At 49.3% G+C, this 20119-nt stretch overlaps 1 protein-coding gene across 1 annotated transcript in view; it reads right to left on the bottom strand.

The window, feature by feature from the left end:
- Positions 1–20119, bottom strand: part of Vac14 (VAC14 component of PIKFYVE complex) — a 99388-nt gene that overhangs the window by 37121 nt on the left and 42148 nt on the right. Inside the window, exons 13-14 of the mRNA XM_021220264.2 lie at positions 12248–12404; positions 702–834 (exon numbers count right to left, since the gene is read on the bottom strand). Coding sequence (XP_021075923.1) covers positions 702–834; positions 12248–12404 — 290 coding nt within the window. The remainder of the gene's footprint in view (positions 1–701; positions 835–12247; positions 12405–20119) is intronic.

The following is a 20119-nucleotide window of genomic DNA, read 5'->3' as shown; positions in this document are numbered from 1 at the left end:
CCTTCCCTTTGTCTGTTCTGCAGTCCATGCCCTTGACAATCGGCCAGTCTCACTAGACTACAGTCTCCCGACTGTTATCCATCTTGGCCCTTCTAACCTATTCTCCCAACACTCCTCTCTTAAATCAGGAGTCTGATCACATCACTTCCCCAGCATGTAGCTCCTCACTGACCTCGGAGTATGGTTAAGAAGCCACTCAACTGGGCTCTTTGTGCCATATAAGGTTAAGAGATCCTCTCTGGCTGTGTTGGGTGGAGTAAGGACTGGTCTAGAGGCTGGTCTTGATGCCAGCTCAAACAGATCTCAGCACAGCTCTTGAGGGGACTCAGCTCTGAACAGCAATGGATCACCATTGCTGAATATGCTGAGTCCCCAGAGAGCAGGGAGAAGGGGTCCACGAGCCTGCTCAACTTTGTGTTCAGGTCACAGGGAAATGAACTCTTCATGTATGTTCCTGCCTTCAAGTCCTCTGTATAGACTGCGGCTCTGTTGGAATCACCCAGTTCCTCCACCCTTGGTGCCACAACAATACAGTCTGACCCCTAAGCACCTTCAGCCACATTTAAGAACCTCACTACCTTGAGGCTTTGATTCCACTGGTCAAGAGGGAAGCCAGGAAATGGGGAGAGAGAAAGAAAGCAGGTGGCTGCTTTGTCACAATATATAGTGGGGGAGTCAAAGCTGTGGCACACAGGGCTGACCTGATGATGAACGGGCCTCTGGCCTCCAGGAGCTTCCGTTCACTGCTGAACGTCTGCAGAAGATTAATCATGAACTTGTAAAAGTAGGAGTTCATGGTGGGAGTGGAGGGGGAGCCTTCTAAGCCTTTGGTACCTGTAGAGAAAGAAACAGCCAAGATTTAATCTGACTGTGTGTCTACAGGTAATGAGACAGAATACAACTGTAAATGCCAGACGGCGTGTCCTCCCTACCCTGTGTGTGTGTGTGTGTGTGTGTGTGTGTGTGTAAGAGATGAGAGAAAAGTCTCCAATCAAGGGTCACAGACTGGAAGCACGGATTTTATGCCCAAGCACATACAATTTATTGGTTTACTCCTAATGAACATCTCATGTGTAAGACCTCCATTAGGTACTACAATAAAAACGAAGTGGAGCCTGGAGGGATGGCTTTGTGGTTACAGGCATGTACTGCAGACTTGAGTTTGATTCTTAGCACCAACATCAGGCAGCTCAAGACCACCTGCAACTCCAGGGGATCTGATACCATCTTCTTTTTTTTTTTTAAAGATTTATAAGCTACCATGTGGTTGCTGGGATTTGAACTCCGGACCTTCGGAAGAGCAGTCAGGTGCTCTTACCCACTGAGCCATCTCACCAGCCCCTGACACCATCTTCTAGCCTCACTGGGAGTCTGTATTCATGCACACATACCCACACATGGTTACACATACATATAATTCATAATAAAATAAATCTTAAAAATAAAAACAAATGAACACAATTCTCCCCATTATCCAAACAAATTAGGTATCTGTGGGGTTTACTTTGCACAGTAAAGGACAATGGCCAGTCAGAGCATAAAAAGGTTAGACAGACAGCTAGGCATGGCAGTGCATGCCTTTAATCTCAACCCTTGGGAGGCAAGGGCAGGGCAGGCGGATCTCTATGAGTTTGAGGCTAGCCTGGTCTATGTAGTAAGTTCTAGGACAGAGCTATGTAGAGAGACCCTTTCTCAAGAAACCAAAATGACAAAAACAAAAAAGAGGTTAGACAGGTGCAACTATTCCACGGTCAACAAAGCTGACAGCCCCTTGGGCATAAGACAAAATCCCTTCCCTAGTGCTGAGAAAAGAACTAAATGGTGCACACAGTGACTGGGCTAAGGGCAACAGACACAAGCAGACAGGGTGACATGTCTGGAGCCTCGCCTAGCACTGGGAACTAGGTGAAGGTGTTCTCAGGTGGAACTCTTCCAGCCTGCAGAGCCCTGGCTGCTGTGTGATACAGCCTCAGCCTCAGCCTCCCCCGCACCCCCCCCCCCCCGTCGGCCTGCTCTTGCATATGTGCCCTTAGTGAAGCTTTTAGCACAGCGGGAACAAGGGAAGGCTGATGGAATGGATGCTGGCTTATTCTGGTGTGGGCTACTCACATGTCCCACAGGACCAGCCTTCCTTTTTGATACATGGCGGCCCCTAACTACAGTGCCAAAGAGAAGTGTCAAGGATGGGGGGATTTCTGCCCAATGCAATATTGGGACATCTTTGTCAAAAATAACAGCTTTATTAGAGCCTCATTCTTGCCCCATAAAGCATGCCTTTTACAGATTCTCAGAATATTCTTAAAGTCGTACAGAACCCACCGCCAACCGTAGAATGCCTTCATTACCCCTCCCTCTACTGGGATCTGTACCTGTTACTTTCACTTCCCAGTCTCTCCTCCAAGCCCTGAGAACAAATCCTTCTCTCTATGGACTGGTCTATTCTAGACATTTTGCATGGATAAGTGGAACCTAATAATGGCTTCTTTCATGCAGCATAAATTCAAGGCTCAGTTTGGCTGTATATATCTATTCTTCATTCTTTCTTATCACTGAACAATGGACACACCATATTGCATTTGTTAATTCATTAAGTGTTGAGTACTTGGTGGCTTCCACTCTGTGGCTTTATGAATGATGCTGGTGTAAGCAGCCATGAGCTCTGTGTGGACTGGCTTCCTTTCTCTTGGCTACACCTAGGAATAAAACTGTTTGGGCCCTGGGGGGATTCCTCACCAGGATACTTTCCGCATTGGCTGTACTGGAGTTCTACCTTCTTGACATCCTCTCGAGCATGTTACCCGTCTTTCACTATAGCCTTCCTAGTGGATGGAAAGTGGTGTTACACTGTGGCTTTGTAGTTCTCTGGTGATTATATATATATATATATATATATATATATATATTGCCTATGTTTATATTATAAATTCAGCTACTCAATTCCTTTGCCTATTTTCAAAATTGAATTACTTGTCTTTTTATTATTATTAGAGTTCTTCATATATGAGGTTCTTATCAGGTAGATGGTTTAGAAACATTTTCTCCTATTCTGCGGGTTTCTCTCCTCTTCTTGTCAGGAACATGCTCCACTACAAGGCTACATCTCCAGTCTACGTTCTTGATACTATCCTCTGAAACAAAACTGTTTGGGCTGGGATACATTTCAGTGGTAAGAGCATTTGCCTACTGAGTTCAAGGTCCTGGTTTAAATTTGTTAAAAACAAAACAAAACTCTTGTGGTGCTGCAAGGCCCTTCTGCCGCTGAGACACACTGCCAGTCCCACAAAACTGGTTAAGTCCAGTGCCATCTTTTCCCTTTGTCTGCTCAAGCTTTTGAGACCATAGGGTTAAACAGGGTCAACTGAGGCAGCACATGCCATCCATTTCTGATCTGGCCTCTCTGGTTTGGAAGCCTCTTCTCCTGAAAGGGCAGGCAGGCACTCACACAAGGTAGGTGGATACAGGGGTCCTTGGAGATCACACTTGGCTGTGGGAACACATGAGGCTCCAGAAACGTCAGGCCAAGTGCATAAAAACATGTAAAAAACACCCAGTGCATGGCATTACAAGCCTCCCAAAGGAGCTCACGGTTGCCAGTGGCCACAGCGGCACTGGAACCCCAGGAGTCCTGCGGTCTGTTTTCTCTTCATCTTGAGAATTAGAAGGCATTTTTTGTTTTTTCTTCCTCTTCCCCCAGCTGCAGCACCTGCATCCTTCAAACCTGTCATTCTCACTACAGACCCCTGTACCTCCAAAACCCTGCTACCTTCAATCCCAAGACCTTTCTACATAACCCTGCACTCTTCCAAATCCTGCCGTCATGAATCCCAAGACTTTTCTAGACAACACCCTCCCAGACAACTGCCTTCAACAGGGAGCCTTGAATGAAAAGCCAGTTTAAGGACAGGCTGCATCCAACTTTCTGCTGTTTGTTCTGCACTGTTCTGGGACCTGTTGAAGGCAGCCTGGCTATCCTGGTCCTGAGTAATGTTGAAATGGCAAATAGTCTCTGCTCCCTGGCCCAGAGGGGCTGTTTGCAGAATTGTGTCAAATTCTTACTCATCAAGAAACTTCAGGCCCAGCTGGGGCTGATCTTAGACGAGGTGGCTGAAGACAGCTGTTGTGGCAGCCGTGCTTCCCCATCCTCACCCACAGGAGATAAATTAAGTGGTGGTAGTGGTGGCGGTCATGCCTGCCTACCTACCTATCCAGCACTCCCAGGGCCATGTGGACAGGACTCCAGTAGAAAGTAAGCGTGTCCTGGGTGTGTATCTCTGCATTATCTGGGTCTCTGTCTCCCCCTGCTTCTCTATGAGTCCTCCAGGGCCATCCCACTTCCCGGCCTAAGGCCACTAGGCTTCGAAGAACTTAAAAGGACAAAAGGACCAATGAATGAAATAACCATAAATAAGTCCTGCCTGGCTGTGGCCACCTGGGAACCCTAAGGAGCTGGGTACTCTGGGAACACTGAGTTCCAGCCTCACAGGGCCATGGAAAGTCAAGCACCAAGCATGGTGCCTGGTCTCAGTTTCTTAATCTATAATAGGGGCAGTAGGAGTGCCCAGCAACACATGCCACATGCCGTGCTCAATAAATGGAGTGTGTGTGACATCTGCAAATGTCTCCGGGCCTGGAGCACTACGTGGAACAGATTGCTTTCATTCCTTGTAGAACAGGCTGGACACACAGGGAGAATTAGGATCTCAAACTCACAGAATTCTGCTGGGGTGCTCAGAGAGAAAGAGAAGGAGTTATCTGTGACCTGCTCCATCTCAGCTAACAGACTGGCCGAAGACAACAGGAGAGATGGCTGGGAGTTACCCTGGACACATTTCTGCTCTTCTTAGGAAGGGCTCTCATTGGTCCAAATGGATTCAGTGCCTAGGCTAAATGGTGGTGGCTATTAGTGGAGAGATAAAGCACAGGGGACAAGTGACTCTAGTTCTTAGGAGCAGTGTCCTCTGGGAAAACCTGTGAACTCAGTCCTTCAAGTAAGCCCATTGTTCAAAGACCACAGACAGGAAAAAGCCAACGATCCCCAAATGGAGTCATGCACCTTCCCCAAGATTCAGCTGATGGGAAGCTTAGGTACAGCACGTTAGGGGGAGCCACCCAGGGCCCCAGCCTGGCCTGTACTGAGTGCGGCCAGGACTTCTGACTTTAGAACCTCACTTGCAGGAAGACAGTGCACCCATGCAAGGCATGAGTCCCAGGCAAGAAAGGCGAGCTGTCAGCGTTCACTGGTGACAGTGGCAGGGTCTGTGAGAGCTTCCTCCACCTTGGTTTTTACCTTTTTGCCCAACCTCCTCTGACCTCAGCAGCCTTCAGGCCTGCTGTCTGGAGAACCCAAGAAAGAAAGCTCTGTAAGCCCGGTAGACTCTGGGCTCTGTTCCCCTCTGAGATAACAACAGACCGGAGATGGGACACTGTGCTGCCCAGCAAGCCGACTTGCCCATGCCATCACATCTCATCTGGAAAGTGAGTTTAGATCAAAGAGAAGCCACACCCTGCTTCTGCACAGCTTCCCTGCTACTGTCTGGGAAGCCGGAGAGCTCGGGTGCAGACTCTTGAGGTAAACTTGTCCCCCATCCTGAAAAGGCATAAAAAGAGTCTCCCTCTTCTGCCACGTAAACACAGACTTTCTTTAGAGAGCCTGCCATGCTGTCTCCCTCTGATGCTAGGTCTTGCTCTCTTGCCCGTGGAGCGCCCACCATGTTGCTGCCTTCTCTGCCTCGTTCGTCTTTTGTGTTTAAGAAACATGCAATAGATTTTTCAGTTGCCAGTAATCTGGCTCAGTGTCCTTTTGAGTCACCTGTCCTATCCAGAACCTAAGGTTTTTGGCCAGGGCTGTGGGCTTGGGAGGGGGGTGGAAAGAACAAACCGGCCCAGGAGTATGACTGCACTGATTTCCGCCTTACTGAGCCCGTACCTCCCAGGGGACAGTGCAAGCGCCTCCACCAGCCTCTTTCGCCCACCCCTGGCTCTGGTTCATCTGGTTGTGCAGTCTGTAGTGTCTCTGCCTCAACAACAGTTGGTGCTCTCCATGCCTGGGGATGGGTAGAGCTGGGCCTGGCTCAGTAGCCTGGCTTAGGGCATGCCTTCCATGGGCCTGGCTCAGTAGCCTGGCTTAGGGCATGCCTTCCAGATCTGCACCTGGACAGAGGTGTACTAGCAAGCTTCTCCTTTACCATTACCAACGGTGCAATTTTGTAGGTTCACTCAAATGGTGGACAAATTGCTTTGGTGAGAACCTGCAGGCAGGAAGGAGAGAAGAGGGCTGTGTGTTTCAGGGGCTCTTCCTGAAGGGCCGTACCAAAGATGACAGGGATGTGAGGGAGAGTGCAGTCTCTTAGCCACACAAACCTGCCTTGTAGTTCTGGTTTGGGCAAGGAAGAAGCCTGTGGGGCTCTGGAAAGAAGCTCACGTGACTGAATGACTGACTGCTCAGGGGCAGACAGATGCTGTGGGGAGCCCTCTGTATACAAAGACAGGCCGGTGTGTGGTGGCTGGGGAGCCAGCCCTGCACATGTTGCTAAGTGAAACCTGATGTGGCGACATGAGAGTCTGCAGAGCGTCTCACAAACAACCTTCCCTGGGATGTTTTGAATTGATTGAGTTTTGTGGCTATGACGTGAAGGAGCCTCACATGTCAGGATAAAAATAGCTCTGGCCTCAATAGACAGCCCGAGTTACAGTGCAACAGAACCAGATGCAAAAACATTAGCCACTGAGCTCAGACTCCACTTGCAAGGTTCCAGCTTCCTTCTACCCCATTCCCTGCTGTCCAACTGAAGATTTGCTGCCTGGAGGAGGCAGGGAAAGGGCCAGTGGCTGTGGAAAGCACAACCAGAAGGGTAAGGGAACAGGTCAGACGTGAACTCTTGCTGATTTAGCCAGGCCATGGAGACAGCTGGTCTCTCCTCTGTGTCAGGGAAAGGAATACCATCCACTCTTGGCACAGAAAGTGCTTCATGAAGCTGGGTGTGGAGGTGCACACCTTAAGTCTCAGCATTCTGAATGCAGAGGCAGGAGGATCTCTTGAGAGTTCCAGGCCATTCTGGTCTATAGAGGGAACTCTAAGACAGCCAGGGCTACCTAGGGAAACCCTGTCTCAAAAACAAAAACAAACAAAAACAAAAACAAAAAAACAAAAAAACCCAAACAAACCGAAAAAAAACCCCAAGAAAACAACAATAACAACAAAAACAAAGTACTTCATGGAAGGGGAATCCATTGGGAAGCTGGCCTAGGTTAAAGGGGATGAAGGGGAAGGAGCAACTTCTCTGCAGAATTAAGTGCTTGGGAGAGAAGGAAGCCAAGGTAGGGGTTCTTTTTCCTTTTTAAAGAGGGAGTTGTGGAACTGGAGGTAGCACCCCTTCCATGGCTTCATGGATGAAAGGACACGACACCAACCCCTGCAACCTGGTCCTGGAAGTAACAGCCCAAGATAGGAGCTGGAACCTCACCCATATCTGGGAGGTGTCCTGCTGTTTGGCTCACAAGACAAGATAATGGGTCAAAGAGAGAAGGGCTCAGGTAATTCCCAGCTTTTAGGGTAGTGGTGAGTCCACACTGCCACCTGCTCTCAGAAAGGGGCTGGCACTAAAGCCAAGGGTGGTGCTAAAGGGAGAGGCTAGGACTGACAAGACCAACCAATAAGAAGTCTTGTTGCAGGACCAAGGGACACCCTTCTTGGACAGTGGGCCTGGGGAACATGAGCTCATTCTTGGTTCCCAGCATCCTTTATTTTGACCACCTCTCATCCTTGCTGGGTACCTGCTGTCAGGGACTCATACGTGAATAAAACCTAGCTCTTGTAGCCTGAGATGTACACAAGTGCACACAAGACATTTGGTAATTCTGATATAATCTGAGTCTAGAAGCAGGGATGATCTGTGTGCTTGCATTTCTTATGACCTGGGTTATTTCAGATTTGGAACCTATACCTCTGCACCTTGAGCCAAGGTTTCCTCACAGCCAAGAGGAAACAGACCAGTTCCACCACCCACCCTGAAGAGCTTGAGGGGGTAAAGGGGAGGCAGCTTGCAGAGGATGTCACCAGAACTGACCAGAGGGATCCAGTGATACTAAGGATGGATACCAGAGCAGTTTCTCACTTAATTGATCTTAGCCCTGCCTATGGAGCAGCTTCCGGAGCCCCCAAGCACTCCAGCCCAATTTAGAAGATAAGGAGGCAGTGCCTGAAGCAGGGACCCACTACAGGGCACGGGTGGCAGATGTTTCTGCTGCCTCCTAGAAGGTGAAAGATGTATAGGCTGTTGAGGTTCAAAGAGCAAGAGGCAAGGCTCTTGGAGAAGCTGTGATATGGTCAACTGTGGTTATAGTAAGAGGAAGGAAGGACAGGAAATGAGGCTCTATGTAGCGAGAGGCCAGCATGGGGTCCTTGGAGTCACTGTGAAGAACTAATTCTCTGGGAATTATAGAGCAGGCTGGGGCCACAGCTGGGAAGAGGGCACCAAGACCAGTTCTGACTGCTAGCTAGGCTCCTCTGTTCCTCCCCTTAGGAGAAGAAACCTTCAAGGGCTGTAAGTGGGATTAGCCAGGTACAAATGTGTGTCACCACTCTCCATCAAGGGACTAAAGCATGCTCTCCTCTCACAGGTACTGGATGGAGCTGGGGTGATCCAGGCAAACAGTCCTATAGAGGGGTTAGTATAGTGCCAGTTTCAATCAGCTCATGGCCAATGCTGGCAGCTATTGTGACCACTGTACTACAGGGAGAAGTGGCCTAGCTCCTGAGAGCCTCCTGGGCTTCTTCCAGAACTTGCCTGTCGGGTGACAGGGAGATACTGCTGACATCTGGTCATACTGGCCTGGGATGCAGGGAATGAAATGGATGGAAATTTCACCTTTGCCCTTTTTAGACCTAGAGGTGGAGACTAGTGATCCATGCAGGGTATGCTGCCATGATTAGTTTTTAGCCATCAGTGGTGCTGGGTGCTTGCTGAGCCTGTACAAAACCATCCCTGGCTCGTCCCTAGTGTGATGCATACCTGTAATCCCAGCACAGGGGAGGTGGAGGTTGGAGGATTTAAAAATTAAGATTATCCTTGCCTACCTGATGAATTTAAGTCTAGCCTGGAATACATGAGACCCCACTTAAAAAGGAAAAGAAAAAGAAAAAGGAAAGAAAAGAAATGAAACAAATAGGCCACAACAAGAAGGCAAGTCATGGCAGCCTGGAATTTCAGGCCGACTTTCAGACCTGCCTTGACCCTTGGCTGAGGATCCAGAGGACAGACACCTGGGTCTCCCCAGGCCTGATACCTACCTGAGAGCAGAACTGTCTAAGGCCTTGGGAGAAAAGGGGATGCATGCTGGGAGCTCCTGGGTCCTACTAACTGTTTTGTGAATGCTCTGGGTCAGGGTGGGCCCACAGAGGCTTGCTTACTGCCCCTTCTTCCCACAGCCTGGCAATACACCTGCAGATTTCTTGAGTCAGGTAGAGATGGTATACAGTGAGCTGAGCCCAGGAGCCCCCAGGGAGGGAGCTGGCTTTGCTCAGAGGTCCTTGCCTAGGCAGCGCTCCTATTGCTCTGGAGGTAGTTCCTTTCTGGTCACGAATGAAGGAGGTGGGGCCCAGACCTGGGTCTCTGTGCTGGAGGGAGAGAGATGTTTATGCTAAGTCCCATGTGGGCAACTCTGTCTCCTCCAGCACCCTAGGGACCACTGTAGTGGTGCATCTGGGCCAACACAGCACTCACCCAGGCATGTGATGGGTCTTCCCCCCCACCAACTGTGTGGGATTTGCACCATTTGAGTTTACAGATCTAATGTGAAGGAGGGGCCATTGATTTCCCTGCAGATGCCCTGACGTTGCCTTCTAGAAGTTCCCGCATGGAGGAGAGTGGAGCGACTTCCTCTTACAGAACATAGCACTGTCTCAGGTTCTCAGAGCTGTGTCCTAGAGAGGTATAAGACAGTGGACTTGAGGCAGGAAGGAGGGCTGGCCTTGCATCCTCTGTCCATGTGCATAGGTGCACAGGAGGCAACAGAACCACAGTGAATGTCTGGGAAGTACTCTGGGAAGCTTGGCCAGCAGAGGAATGAGGACACTTCCTGCATGCTTTCTGACCTCAACAACACCCCATAAGGCAGGAGAGGGCAGAGGACAGACTGGTTTCCTGCATTCCTTTATTACTGATTTGATCCTGACCTTTCAGAGCCAGGAACACACTCGTAAACGCTGATGCCAGCTGCAGATGTGCATGTATGAACGCATCTGCCCAGGGAGTCTCATAGCTCCGAGTTCCACAAATGGTTCAGGCTAACTTTGTGGCTCCCAGTATCATGGGTTTGTGAAAGAAATTACAGGACTGGGTATAGGCACTTCCTTCCCCAGGATTCTTCCCAGGACTGATTTTTTTTTACCATCTGGGATGTTTTGTTGTTGTTTTTCCTATGATTTCTCAGTGTCTCTGGCTGAGGTGAGCCATTCTGATAGTTTCTGCAGGCCAGGGTAAGAGTCTCTACCCCTTCAGCCTCATTAGCTAGCCGCCTACCCATTTTGGTGGGGTGAGGAGCCAAGATTCAGAGTTCTCTGCCAGGTAAATTTCCTCAGCTCTTGTCTCTAAGCAATGGCTGATCTTGATATCCCAGTGCCCCAAGGAACCTTGCAGGACCCCAACTCTAAGGTGGGTGCCCAAAACAGTTTCTTGGCTCATGCCCTCAGTAGCATGAACCCACATTTCAGCTATCAACTTCTTTATGCTTGGGAGGGAGAGAAAACATGCTAACAGATGAAGGGAAGGACCACTGAGGGTCCTGGGAACACTAGGTATCGCAGTCTGCTCAAGGATCCTGCTGCTGTCACTCTGAGGATAGAGAAGATGGTAGCATTCTATCTCCTGGGGAGGAAGGACTGAGGGCCAGTGCAGGACTCCTCTCTTGTAGGTTCCTCCCTGTTCCCATCTCTCCTATCTGAGGAAAAGCCTTCTCTCTACCTCACTTAGATCCCACTGTTCTGCACCACCACACTTGACCTCTGTCATCTGTTCCCAGTCTTGGGGCTGGCCCCTATATCTGCTGACTTAGAGACAGAGGGTACACAGTGAACTCCTCTGCTGAGGGACAGGAGGTGGGAGCCATAGCAGAGGTCCTGGCATCAGGATATGGGGGCTGTTTCCTTGACCACAGCTAATGACTGCCCAGGGGAAGCTGGTCTCCTAAGTGAGGAAGTGATGGCATCCTGGGGAAACGGGAGGGAGGAAGCCAGGCTGTGCTAGAGTTCATCACTGTAACCCAGCAGGGAGAGCGTGCAGCAGGAGAGCCTGAGGCCTGGGCTTCCCCGTGCTTCCTGCTACAGGGCTTGAGTTACCCACAGCTTTCTTTGTCATCCTCGGCACGTGGCCTTCTGTGATTTGACTTGGCATATCCAGGGATGCACCAAGGCCTGTGGAGCTCTGAAAATACTGTGAACTTCTCAGATACTGGGCATGGTGTCTGGTCAAACATCAGGGAGCTTCTACTGGGGCAGTGCAGGTATAATATGGGCCTGGGGCTAGGGCCCAAAGTGCTACAGAGCTGCAGGAGGAACAATGTCACTGAAAGGTTGTGAGTCTATGAGAAGCTAATGAGGTCCTGGTGTCTAGAAGGCATGAGGGGTTTGAGGGACAAAGACCTGGCAAATATCCAAGACCCACCAGGTAATTTCCGACCAACCTGTGTCCTTGGGCCTTTTTAATAAGGCTCACATGGCTGAGGGAGGTGGTCTCTGCCTGAGAAGAGGAGCTGGGTGGGCAGCGTGGCCAGGGAGAAGAATTACCTGTCATTCCGAAGGAACCCGAAGAACAAGCACTATGAAAGCCTTGGTTACCTTTGCTTGCAAGGACAGCCCGGAAACAGCATGTTTGAATTATCCTGTCTCTTGCCTGGGCTGCCTGCCATGCTGAGCTATTCTGAGCTTCAGTGAGGAGGAAATGGCTGCCTAGCTTTCTTCCACCTGTGAGACCCAAGACTGAAGGCCCTGGCTGCCTGCCTGTGGAGAAATTGCCTCAGAGGGTTTGTGCTTAGTCAGTGGTTTAAAAAAGAGCTGAAGATGAGTGCTGTGAGGGTCTCTTCAGGGGTGAATGGAGTGTGAGCCAGGAGGCAGAGGCTGCCTCTTGTGGTAGAAGACCACGGGCTGGCAAGCCACTGACCCTCATAAATGGCAGAACACATTTATAAGTAACTTCTGGGCTAGAATAAGACTCAGTACTCCTTAGGCCAGACACTTCAGGGAAATACTTACTGGGAGGGTTCAGTAGGTTGGCTCTGCCGGAGGTGGGCACCTGAAACTCCGAGTGGTTGACTCGGAGGTCAGGGCCATCAGGGTCGCCTGGGTCATCCGTCTGGCCTGCAGGGGAGGAAGCAATTTCTGCCAACACTTCCAGATCCTTCAAGACAACCTGGGGAGACAAGTGGAGGATAAAGGACAAACTCCCTACTATGAGCTGAGCTGATGGGGTAGAGGCGAAGTCAGCGATGAGGAGTGGCTCACAGGGCAGGAGGCTCTGTAGACCATGTGCTGCTTGCCTGCTGTGAGAGCCACAGAGATCGTAGCTGTCAGAGTGCTTGGGAAAATGTGGTGAAGGTACGGCTACTGATGGAACGCCTAGGAAAGGAAGCTGACCAGGGTGAAGAGTCTTTCTCCCGCAGCTCTCCTCTCTCTATCTGAACAAGGACTGGAGGGGGCTCCTTGAGATGCAGGTCCTGGGCATTAAGGTGAGCTGTACACATAGGATGCATCTCAGTTTCTGTATTGTATGAGGCCTTGGCCCTGTCCATCCCTGTCCATAGAACAGCCGTCACTGCAGAGGTGATATCAGGCCACACAGAGTCCTAAGGGCCCTCTATGCTTTGGGTGCGAGTCTGGCCTCCACTGCAAAAAGGCTTCCTAACACCCAGTTAGGACTGTCTCTCAAGTGTTTCCACTTAGCCTTGGGTGGACAAGGCAAGGCCTCTTCAGCTGCCTACCTGCCTACTGCACTCTTCTAAAGAGAGGCATGTTACTCTGGGCCATGTGCTCCTCTCTCCTCTACGGCTGCCCTTAAAGGGCCAGTAACCCTGGAAACTACACTATCTTCACTTGACACTAGAGCTGCAGGATGACAAAGCGCACCCCACTGTGGCACTAAACAGTGGGCACTAGAGAAAGGTCAGTGACATGCCCTGTTGGGAAGGCATCACCATGGATGCATACCCCTTTGTCTAAGTGTCATCAGTCCCAAGACCCGCAGTCTACACTCCCTCCTCAGGGAGTCCCTCCCACTGCAGGTCCTTCAAGCACTTTCTGCTCCTTATTCTTCAGTTCTCAAGAATGCCTGCCTCTGCCTCACCCACAGATATAGCCCTAGGATTACCCGGCACCCAGCACAAGATCAGCAAACACCAGGTGACAACAGAGACAACTGTGCCTTTCACTGGGCTGCTCTGAACCCAGATCAAGAAAGAATTAACCACTGGGGGTGGGGGGTGGAGCCTGTGGGAAGAACCACAGTAGGTAAGGGGCCAGTGGGAAAGCTGCAGAGCTCTGTGGGTGGGGCCAATAGGTTAGCTAGTGGAATATGGTAAATACAAGGTCAAGATAAGGCTAAGCTGAGGTTCCTTTTGGGGGGGTGTGATGAAATGTTCTGGAATCAGTGACAATGGCTACTAAACCCTGTAAGTACAAATGTTCCTCAAGTGAAGACAGGGTTATATCCTAATATACAAACTGCAATTTGAAAATATCATGATCATGAATGCACTCCACACACCCAATCTATGAATACTGGAATTCAGCAAAACAGTACACTGCAGAGGATAAACTGCTTCCTTTCAAGATCACAAGGCTAACTGGGAACTGCCTGGCATCAAAGAGTCTAAAGAATGGTGTACACCAGTGACCTCAGCACTTGGGATATACAGGCCGGATCAGTTTGGGGTTTGGCAGAGGGCTCCATGGATACAATGCTTGCCATGCAGCAAGAGGACCTGAGTTTGGATCTCTAGCATTCATGTAAAGTCAGGCACAGTGGCATCCTATGCTGCAGTAGAGAGAGGAGACAGGCAAATTCAGGGGTCTTGTGGGCCAGTCAGTCCAGCTAAAATGAGCTCTGGGTTCACGGCATGAGAGATGGCTTCTGAGCAGGTAAAATTACTTGCCATCAAACCTGCCAACTTGAGATCAATTTCCAGAACTCACAAGGTGGAAGGAAAGGCCCAGCCACTGCCGTTGTCCTCTGACCTTCAGTAGATACACATGCCAGGGCATGCATGCATGCATGCAACAATGAAAAGGATCTGGTGTCTGAGTACAACAGTGGTCCTATCAGTTCAGGTAACAAGTCAGTGTCGTATCCTATGCAACTGGGTTGTCACTTGTCTTAGTTTCTGCTGGCCAGCTTTCCTGTACCCTTGTTGAGGCTCCCTTTGCACACTGACCCTATCTGGCCTCTGGTCTTCTCTAAGCTATATCACATTTGGCACACAATCTTAACACCAGTACCTTGGCCTCCTCCAGGATGGTCATGATATCACTTACATGATGCCATCCCCACTGTTCCCTCACTACAGGCACTGAAACACTCTCTAGGCCCTGCCTGAGCTTCTACCCTGCATCAGAGCTGAGCTGCAGGAGGCACTGGGCTGCTGGAGGGAGTCAGAGCCACCCTTGCCTATGACTGTTGGTACAAGAAGCAACAGAGCTTTGCCAGAAGCTTACTGTAGACTGTCCATCCTTCCATGCACTGGGATTTGGGTTTTAGTTGCTTTTGGAATGGGTTCTATTTGCTGAATTGTGGGAAATGGATCTGTAGTGGCTGGAAAACATGGCCCCACATAGCCCTGTCAGATGGCAGGAGCAAAAGTTGGCCCCATGTCAGGCCAAGAACCAGAAGACCGTAGGTGGGTTTGGGTTGCAGGCCTAGGGCTCTGTTCCCTGAAGGAAGGAGTGTCTGGCAGGTTCACTGCTCCAGGAATGGAAGAGACATAGGGAAGAGGGTGTGGTGGGGTAGCAGATGGTGGTGGGGTAGCAGATGTGGTGGGGTAGATGGAAAGGTCCCTCTTCTGATAAACAGAGTGTGGTACATCCACTCTACAGAATATGACCTGGTCATAAAAATAAATGAGGAAGGGGGACATGGCTCAGTGGGTAAAAGTACTGGCTGTACAAACGTGATAAGCTGTAGGGCACACTTGTAATGCCAGTGCTCCTACAGTTATGTAGACTTTTAACTCCCCCCTCCATTTCACAAGTAAGTCACAGGTCAGGGATGGCAAACTAGATCTAGGACTTAGAGTTGGGGGACAGTATGGGGTGAATCACCCAAAAATAAACAGCAGGGCAAGAACGAAGCCAAGAGTTCTACAATAACTAAACAGAGTTTCCATAGGGGTGCTCCTACTCCTATGTGTTACCAAGAGAACTGCATGTGAACATTCACACTAGCTGAACAACGGAAAGGTCCCTCTTCTCATAAACAGTGTGGTACATCCACTCTACAGAATATGACCTGGTCATAAAAATAAATGAGGAAGGGGGACATGGCTCAGTGGGTAAAAGTACTGGCTGTACAAACGTGATAAGCTGTAGGGCACACTTGTAATGCCAGTGCTCCTATAGTGAGATGGGAGACAGGCAGCCTGGCAACAGAGGCCCTGACTCAATAAGGCAGAAGAGAAGAACTGACTTCTCAAAGTCATCCTTGATGTGTACACATCATACACACAGATAAATAAAAAAGGACACTGGACTCTGTAGTCATCCTTGATAATGGCATGTGCACACATCATATACACAGATAGATAAAAAAGGACACTGGACTCTATAGCAACAGGAAGAGGTTTATAAATACTTGTAAGTCAGAGAAGGTAGACACAGAAGGCTACAAACTACAACGATCACATGAAATGTCTACAAGAGACAAATCTGAAAAGATGAAGGCACATTTGTGGTTGCCAGTAGTTAGGGACGAGACTTTTAACGGGCAGAGTTATTTTCTTGGGGGGGGGGGAATATGGAGAGGAAATGTCCTGGGACTAGGCAGTAGTGATGGTTGTGTAACCTTTTAAAAAATGCTGAGTTTTGATATATGTACGAAAAAAATATAAGAACTAAGGCAAAGTTTCAAATTGGTAACCTAACTCCCATTCAGTGTTGCTTGCACCAGAGCCCAAGTGGTCGTTCTTTCTATGATCTGACAACTGATTCAGACTCAGGAGAGAAGCTGATGAAGAGAAGGTCACCCTGGCCTCCTAGAACTCTGTTCCTTCCAGTCGTGCTGTCCTTTTCAGATCTGTCTGTACAAGTGGGCAGGGTCATATGCCCTCTCAACAACAAATCCTTCAGGTCAAATGCTCCGAGTGAGAAAAGTATGACCCAGCAAGGCTAACTGGGGCACGGCACACATTATACCAGGCCAGCTCTCGCAAGAACCCTGGCACCAGTACAGGTACATAAGACACTAGATATCCACAAGGCACCTCTTTCCAGCTGAAGTGATGCCCAGGAAGACCCAGTAGCATGCAAGAAGAATGGCCTGTACAAGAACAGAGCAGCTCAAGAACCAGGCTATAAGGGACAAGGAGACCAGAGGAGCAAGCTATAGTTGAGAACTAACACTCTCAATCACCATCATTGTTACCTTATACTCTATCCAAGGAATCTGAGATTTGTACAATCACCAGCTCAACATAAATACAGAGTATCTACCTCATACACAGCTCCGGCTCAGAAGCCCAAGTCTGCTAATCAAACTACTCAGGGCTTTGTGGTCAGACATTCCAGATTTGCAACTCCCATCCTACATCAGTTCATGCCGTCCAGCACAGCTCTCCTTTTCCTAACACCTACTGAGCAGCTCCCATGGTTCAGCTTTGACTATAGGAGACACAGGGCTACACGGGACAGGCTCTGCCAGAGCTACAGGCTATAGGATGCAAAAACATTTACTTGAAAGAGAACCTTTGGGCTTCAGGAACCAGCAACTTGGTCTGAGGGTAGCCGAGAGCCTTTGGAAGCACTTGATAGTGTGGCCACCAAGGGCATGTGTTTGTGTGCTTACACACACACATACACACACACTGTGGGGTACACATTTGAAGCACTTGATAGTGTGGCCACCAAGGGCATGTGTTTGTGTGCTTACACACACACACACACACACACACACACACACACACACACACACACACACTGTGGGGTACACATTTGAAGCATTCTTTTAACTAGCATAAGCTGCTTATGGATACAGAGAATAAGGTGGTACATTCTGTGGTTTAGCTCCCGAGAAGGATGTGGGGTGGAGGGATATATAGTCAGAAATCAGGCTCAAGTGGTAGCTAGGTTGGGTGTCTCAAGCTTATGACCCATACACAAGAATCTGGGTTCCATTTAGCAGGTATTAGCATCTGTTTCCCTGTATGTACAAATGGAGGCTTGATCATGCAAGGCTGCCCTGAAGGCTGTGAGTCAAGCTGGCCCTCTGTGCTGAAGGATTCAACCAACTGTCAACTGAAAATATTAGGTGATGTGCACCTACACAGGACATATAAAGGCTTTTCCCTTGTCTTATTTTCTAAACATTGAAGCGTTAACAGTTATTGTCATAGCGTTTACCTGTATTAGGTAATATATATCACTAAGAGATGATTTAAAGTGCATGGGATAATGTATGTAGGTTATATGCAAATACTGGCCCATTTTATAGAAACAATATGAGCATTTTCAGATTCTGGAATCTGGAGGGTCTCTGGAGCAATCCCCCATGGATACCAAAGAACACGGGAACTTCAGTGCACAGCACAGAAAGCAAGTACAAAGTGTCCAACATCCCACTCTTATTACAAGACTTTTAATCCCAATACCAGGCTGTTAATGGCCCTGGCTTGGTGATGAAATGGGAACAGCAGTTCATACCGAGGGCTTTTCATGAGAATGTGCAGCATCCATCTCTGCATTGCTGCCTCCTGCCCACTACTGGACAGGAGAGCAGAGCCAGCAAGGTGGCACTTTTTGCATTCAGAACTCTCTTATTCTAGAAAGTCTAATATCAAATAGCAAATGAATGCAAATTACACTTCAATTTCACAATTAAAGCCGGAAATGCTGTCTACAGGTTCCTTTGGTGATCCCAGCCACTGCTCCTGTGCTTACAAAGCAAATGATTTGTTTCTAGTCCTAGGAATTGGTAAAAAGCCTACAGCCCTGCCTGGGGCACCATACATACACAGGTGCACACACAATGAACTGCCCCTTCCTGCCCCTTAGTTAGAGCAGAATTGAAGAAGGGAGGGGACTGCTTCAGTGGAGGGCAGGAATGCTGTATGGTGGATACTGTGTACGGGAGGTACTGTGGGGCTATAGTGGCTCTCTGACATTAGCTCAAGTGATCAAATCCCATTGCTAGCTGTTTCTCAGTTGCCCATAACCCAGCTGGGATCCTGAGCCTTTTGAAGCAACAATCAAAATGAAGATCTGGCCCAGGGAGGAGAGCTATTGCAGAGAACAGTCTAGTCACCAGGGCACTGAGAAAGATGAGCAGAGTCCTGGCTTTGAGTCTCTATGCCCAGGCCAAGGCTGTGGTGCTCTACATTTCCCTGGAGACCCTGCAGTGTGGGTAGGAAGCTATGGGACAAAGATCCCTGCTCAAGGACCCCACAAGGCCAGAAGGAAATGCTCCACAACCACAGACATGTGGCCAGCCTTGCTCCACCCCCAGAAATCCAAATCTAGTTCTTCTGCCAATGAGCAGGCTGTCTGGGCCCATGCCCGATGCTGGCCTGGAGTCCTGGCTTCAAGGATGGGGACTAGCTCAAAGAAAGCAGGAGGAAGCCACACCAATTAGTATGCACTACACAGCATTTTTGCAAAATGAATATAAAACACTTGTGCTTTCTTTTTGTGTGAGAGAAAAAAGAGGGGAGGGGGAGGGAGGTTACAAGAAAGCAATATTCTGCAGGAACGGGAGCAGTGCTGTTACCATGGCAGTGGGTGGGGGTAGGGAGGGCCCATCAGCTGGTCCCTGGTTCTGGAGTGAAATGTGCTGCCTTGACTCCTTGCTGGAGTGTAAGGGTCAAGGTTGAAGACAGTGAGTACAGACAGAATCTGCCAAGGTGTCTCCAAGGGAAGCTTCAGGAGTTAGGGGAAAAGGGCTTCATATTTCCCATGGGGTAGACAGCAGAGAGAAAACCAGGGATTCCTCAGATGATCCCCTTTGTTGGAGACAACTTTATAGTGTCAATTGGCTTTTTCCTTAGGATAAACGTAGATAATGACATCTGTCACACTCATTTTCTAGCAACCAAGGGGTGGCTCTCTCCTGGACAGTGCTGTTCTCTTTCACTGATCTAATGGGCATTCACTACCCTAATCCCTGCCCTCTGCCCTTCCATGGCATTGTGGTTGTTCCTCTGTCCCAGTTGATAATGCTACAGCCTACAGACAAACACTACAAGTTCAAGTCCCCACACAGGGGAGCCTGACCTTGCCTCCAACCAATACTCTGGCTCTGAAGGCCCAGGCAATCACTTAGCAGATAGGGGAAGATCTGCAGCATAGGGGAAGAAAAGAAAATAAATAGTTTGGAATAGCTGCTGCCAAAGGGATAGATAGACAAACGTCCCACTTTAAGGTCCCACTGAGCTTTAGGAAGCATTAGGAAGTCCTAGGTTTACACAGCAAGCACTAGCTAAGGCTTTCGAGGTCAACTGGTGCAGCAATCCAGCTCCTCTGAAGGGAATCTTTCTTTCTATTGTCAGGACATTCCCAGACTGTGCTCTCCCAGTGCCGGCTGGGAGGAAGCTGCAAGAATGTTCCCAAGAGGCATACTTCGTACTGGTGAAAGAGATGGACGCTGCTCCAGACTCTGGAGGCTGCACTCTGGCCAGTGTCAGCCAATGCCAAGGAATATCTGAAGTCTCTGTGTAGAATAGCTGACTGTTGTGCCCTGTAGGTGATCTGGGTCTGGTCAGGCTGCCGCTCATGTTGTGAAGCAAATCTGACAAGAAGGGCAGAGGCATGAGGCCTGGCTTCCACAGGATCTTTGGGTTTTCTGCTTCTGCCCACATAGAAACTAGTTCCTTTTGTTATAAGGGTATAGCTCAGTGGCCAGGCCTCCTCCATCCCTGACCACATATAACT

This window comes from Mus pahari, chromosome 20 (assembly GCF_900095145.1).
Source record: "Mus pahari chromosome 20, PAHARI_EIJ_v1.1, whole genome shotgun sequence".
NCBI classification, from domain to species: domain Eukaryota; kingdom Metazoa; phylum Chordata; class Mammalia; order Rodentia; family Muridae; genus Mus; species Mus pahari.
The sequence above is the reverse complement of the archived record's forward strand: the minus strand, read 5'-3'. Positions and strand labels throughout refer to the sequence as shown.